Source organism: Colobus angolensis, unplaced genomic scaffold (genome assembly GCF_000951035.1).
Source record: "Colobus angolensis palliatus isolate OR3802 unplaced genomic scaffold, Cang.pa_1.0 Scaffold26, whole genome shotgun sequence".
NCBI lineage: Eukaryota > Metazoa > Chordata > Mammalia > Primates > Cercopithecidae > Colobus > Colobus angolensis.
The window spans coordinates 14,805,265-14,810,852 of record NW_012115821.1 but is presented as its reverse complement, the minus strand read 5'-3'; the positions used below and the strand labels follow the sequence as shown (position 1 = coordinate 14,810,852).

Here is a 5,588-nt window from a genome sequence, read left to right as displayed (position 1 = left end):
TTTTTGTTGTTGTTGTTTGTTTTTAGTTTTTTAAGTAGAAACAGGGGAAACAGGGTCTTATTACATTGCCAAAGCTTATCTCAACTCCTGGTCTCAAGTGACCCTTCTGCCTCAACCTCCCAAAGTGCTAGGATTACAGGCATGAGCCACTATGCCAGGCCCTCCTTTTACTCTTGATCTGACTTTAGAAAACTAACTTTTTTTTTTTTTTTTTTTTTTGAGACAGAGTCTGGCTCTGTCGCCCAGGCTGGAGTGCGGTGGCCGGATCTCAGCTCACTGCAAGCTCCGCCTCCCAGGTTTACACCATTCTCCTGCCTCTGCCTCCCAAGTAGCTGGGACTACAGGCGCCTGCCTCGTCGCCCGGCTAGTTTTTTGTATTCTTTAGTAGAGACGGGGTTTCACCATATTAGCCAGGGTGGTCTCGATCTCCTGACCTTGTGATCCGCCCGTCTTGGCCTCCCAAACTGCTAGGATTACAGGCTTGAGCCACCGCGCCCGGCCGAAAACTAACTTTTTAGTAGTGTTCCCCATGCTGTTATACACATGAAAACAACCCAGATCTCCACTTTATACAATTAGTGACTTACCAGTGGGATCTGTATTACTGTTCACAGTACATAAAATATGCAAGCAGTTTGCTAAATAGAAAATACATTTCAAATACCTTCAAGACTCAAAAAGAACACACACAATTACATATTTTATCATTTTATTAGGAATAATTCCAAATGGGTTATGCAGAAAATGTATTCATCGAATTTGATGAGTTTTCCAAAAACTCTTAATGAAGATATGTCTGCCCAATAAAATAAACATCAGCAGAACTATCATATACTGAGCAAAAAAATCAGGCTGATAACAAAAGCAACATGCAACATAAAAAAGACACAATATAAAGGAAGACAATCTGCTGAGTATTAAAAACCATCTAAATCTCAATTCTTTGCAGCCAGCACAGAACTAATTAGCTATCAAATCCAAACCCCACCAAGGTATAAGTTTGGCTGATGTAGGCCAGGAGTCAAAGTAGGGGGAAAATATTTCCTCAGTGCAAGGGAGCTGAGTAGTGTTTTGGATCTTTCTGTGGCTGGTACAAGCAGTATTAGAAAATCTTTTTGGCAAGAGAGAGAAATAAATACAAATGGAATGCTACATTTTTAAATTAGCAGACTGTCTCAGGAATGATAAAGGTATCAGTAAAGTAGCAAGGGGATAACTTTAAAACATTATTTATCTGGGGCTCAAAAAGCACTCAAACCAATTCATTTAAAGGTTTCACAATAGCTATGTCCAGGCATTTACACTTATGGGAAGTAAAATTTAAAAAGGATACTTTTTTCCCAAGGAGAATTTCTTTAAAACCAAGCACATTGCTAAACAGCAACATCATACTTGGTAAACAATAATTGGCAACAAAATAATATTCTGCCCAAACGAGTCCCAGATACTGTTTAATAACCAAGATACAAACTAATTTTGTTGTAACAAGCCTAGGCCAATTTTATCAAACATGTCCTTGGTTAGATATCCAGTTTCACTTAACGTTTTGAAAGCTCATTTGACAGCCAGTCAAGTCCTTCATACAGACCAGTTCCTTGTGTTGCACAAGTGGCTTGAACATACCACTGTAAAGAAAAGACAAGAAAATACTTGATTAACAAAGTTAATATATAACACCAGTGTTTAAACTGTCTTAATCAAACTTAAGAGTCTTCTCACACCTCTTGCTTCTCACAAAACTCTACCATATTTAAAGCTACTTATGGCTGGGTGTAGTGGCTCACACCTATAAATCCCAGCACTTTGGGAGGCGGAGATGGGAGATCACTTGAGCTAGTGATCCTCGAGCTAGTAGTTCGAGACCAGCCTGGGCAACATGGTGTCTCTACCTTTTTAGATTATTTTTTAAAAAATAAAGCTGCTTCTACCTATTCTGGAGGTTGCAGTGAGCCAAGGCTGTGCCACTGCACTCCAGCATGGGCGACACAGTCAGACTCTGTCTCAATCAATCAATCAATCAATCAAGCTACTTCTACCTATTCATTATATTTAGACCAGATTTTCCCCCCTCAGTCATTCAGGTTTTTTTTCAGTGCTGGTTTTTGGTTCCCTTTTAGTAAACTTTCTACCACTTAATCTGAAAAGAGAAATCATGGGAAAATTAGTAACTAATAAACTATCCATCTGGTTTTTATAGTTCTCGTTTCCCATAAAACTAAACTCAAAGTAGAAGAGGCAATTTTTGAAAGAGTAGGGTTTGCTGATATTTTAAAGGCAGGCTTTTCAGATAATTTCACTATCTTTAGTCTCATGCATTCCAAAAAGTTCTTGTTTTTAAATGATAATGAATCTTATCTCTAGTAACTGTGTGAAAGTATCAAAAAAAAAAAAACCTACAAAACAATTTACATTTAAGACATAGTTTACTTTTATTAATTTTTTTGATCAGTTCAACCCTGCAAGGCCACTGCAGGTATACCATGTTGCCAATTATTTGACTACCGTATCTCAGTAACCTAGGAGGCTGGGGAAAGGCTCAAATTCATACCTTCACAGCATGGAAACCTTGTATCATTTACAGTTAGTGTTGCTTGCTTATTTACTGATTGATTGACTGATTGTTTTGAGGCAGAGTACTCACTCTGTTGCCCAGGCTGGAGTGCAGTGGCATAATCTCAGTTCACTACAACCTCCACCTCACAGGCTCAAGACATTCTCGTGCCTTCAACCTCACAAGTAGCTGGGGTTACAGGCATGCACCACCATGCCTAGCTAATTTTTGTATTTTTAGTAGAGACAGGGTTTTACCATGTTTGCCCAGGCTGGTCTCAAACTCCTGGTCTCAAGTGATCCGCCCACCTTCGCCTTCTAAAGTGCTGGGATTACAGGTAGGTGTGAGCCACCACACCTGGCCCAGTTTATGTTCTTCAAATCAGCCTGAGATATCTCAAACAGGCAATAGGTTCTTTTTCTTTTTCTGAGACGGAGTCTTGCTCTGTCACCCAGGCTGGAGTGCAGTGGCACGATCTCGGCTCACTGCAACCTCTGCCGTCCAGGTTCAAGTGATTCTCCTGCCTCAGCCTCCAGAGTAGCTGGGATTGCAGATGCCTGCCACTACGCCTCATTTTTTTTTTGTAGTTTTTAGTAGAGACAGGGTTTCATTATCTTGGCCATGCTGATCTTGAATTCCTGACCTCGTGATCCACCTGCCTAGGCCTCCTAAAGTGCTGAGATTATAGGCGTGAGCCACTGTGCCCAGCCTGCAATAGGTTCTTTGTTGTTTCATTTTTTACCACAGCCATAGTATTTGCCTTATTTACAGGTTAATGCAAAACTACTGTAAAAAGCCTATGACACTAAGTTTCTGATAATTTATCTCCATCGCTGAATCACTGATCTAAAATAACAAGCAATTTTAGAGAAGTGTAATTTTTTTTTTTTTTAAAGAAACAGTCTAGCTCTGTCACCCAGGCTGGGGTGCAATAGGCACAATCACAGCTCTCTGCAGCCTCTAGCTTCTGAGTTCGAACAGTCCTCCCACCTCAGCCTCCCAAGTAGCTGGGACTAAAGGCACAAGCCACCACACACAGCTAATTTTTATTTTTGTAGAGATATGGTTTCACTTTGTTGCCTGGGCTGGTTTCGAACTCCTGGCCTCAAGCAATCCTCCTACCTTGGCTTCCCAAAGTGTTGGGATTACAGATGTGAGCTGTGGTACCTGGTCTCCTCCATAAGCTGTTAACAAGCAGACGAGGCTGGCTGGAATCCCAGCGCTTTGGTAGGCTGAGATACTGGGAGGATTGCTTGAGTCTAGGAGTTCAAGACCAGCCTACCAACAAAGTGAGACCCCATCTACACTTTTTTTGAGACCGAATTTTGCTCTTGTCGCCCAAGCTGGAGTGCAGTGGCGCGATTGCGACTCACCGCAACCTTCACCTCCTGGGTTCAAGCGATTCTCCTGCCTCAGCCTTCTGGAGTAGCTGAGATTACAGGCGTGTGCCACCACACCCGGCTAATTTTGTATGTTTAGTAGAGACAGGGTTTCTCCATGTTGGTCAGGCTGGTCTCGAACTCCCGATCTCAGATGATCCACCCGCCTAGGCCTCCCAAAGTGTTGGAATTACAGGCATGAGCCACAGTGCCCAGCCCCCCATCTCCACTTTTAAAACAAGCAAACATTACTGGACCCTTAATAAGAGAGCCAGATTTCAAAATATTTGCTGTAGGGTTATTTAAAAGATACAAAATTAAAATTAAGACTATCAATAATCTTCTTTCCATTCCTTCCACCTCCCCCTTCAGAAAAAAGAAAACATAGACTATCAATAATCTTTAGACCTATTCTACAGCAGTTTTCTATATCTTTACAAAAATGAAATAAAGGTATTTAAAGTTTATTACCATATTTTTAAATAAATGATGTGCTTATTATTCATCCAAAGGAGATAATAAATGTTTAAACTGAATACTAGCTTACACAACTATCCTAGTAAGTCTTAATAGTCAAGAGGTTAGTATCAACTTCCAAATACTTACTGTTCTGTTACGAAGAGACTGAAGCCCTAGTTTATCTGTCATTTCACTGATGGCCATAGCATTTGGCAAATCTTGTTTGTTTGCAAAAAGCAGCAGCACTGCATCTCTCAACTCATCTACCAGAAGCTGGAAATAAAAGGTAAGGCATTAGCAACTACCAACCGGAATCCGAGTTTTGAAACTAACTGTCTTCCTATACATGCTTTACTCAGCATTAAATACATTATTAAACATTAACCTAATTTCTCTACACAAAGTTCACTCTTACAACTGAAGTCTCATATCCTTCAGTTTTTAAATCCAGAGCAAACAATCGTATGCCTTCAAGTAAGACAGAACTGTTTTTCAAGTCAATCATTCTACACCCCATTAAAGCAAATCACTCATCATTCAGCCTTCATGATTACCCATTGTCAGGACTGATAAGGGCAAGAAACACATGTGGGAATAAAATGTTTATGGTAGGATCTTATGGTACTTAGTAGCAGAAGTACTTAGATGATGATTCTTTTCAAACTTCTATCCTTTCCAACAACAGTGGGACAATAACACAATTATCTGGGCGTTGGCAGTATCATGAAAAATACAAAAAAAGTACCAAGAACAGAAGTTGCACTGGTGCATGACACAATATAGATGAACCCTGAGAAATTATGCTAAGTGAAAAAAGTCAGTCACAAAAGAACACATTGTATGTTTTCATTTATATGAATGTCCAGAATAGGTGACTGTATAGAGACAGAGTAATTAGTGGCTGTCAGAGGCTGGGAGTGTGGTGTAGGAGGAAGGAAATGGGAGTGACTGCTGATGGTTCCAAGATTTCTTTGGGGGTGATGAAAATTTTCTAGTATTAGATTGTGGTGACGGTTGTACAACTATGTATACTAAAAGCCACTGATATGCACATTTTAAAAGGATAACATTTATAGTATGTGAAGTACGTCTTAACAGTTTTTTTTTTTTTTTTTTTTTAAATAGAGATGGAGATCTCACTATATTTACTAGGTTGGTCTAAAACTCCTGGCCTCAAGGGATCCTCCCGCCTCAGCCTC

General features: G+C 40.1%; 1 protein-coding gene across 4 annotated transcripts in view; it reads right to left on the bottom strand.

Moving 5' to 3' along the window:
• Positions 1 to 692: 692 nt before the first annotated feature.
• Positions 693 to 5,588, bottom strand: part of ARF4 (ADP-ribosylation factor 4) — a 28,724-nt gene continuing 23,828 nt past the window's right edge. For all 4 annotated transcript variants that reach the window (XM_011947247.1, XM_011947246.1, XM_011947248.1 and 1 more), the window contains one exon: positions 693 to 1,625. In XM_011947247.1, coding sequence (XP_011802637.1) covers positions 1,539 to 1,625 — 87 coding nt within the window. In that variant the 3' untranslated portion in view covers positions 693 to 1,538. The remainder of the gene's footprint in view (positions 1,626 to 5,588) is intronic.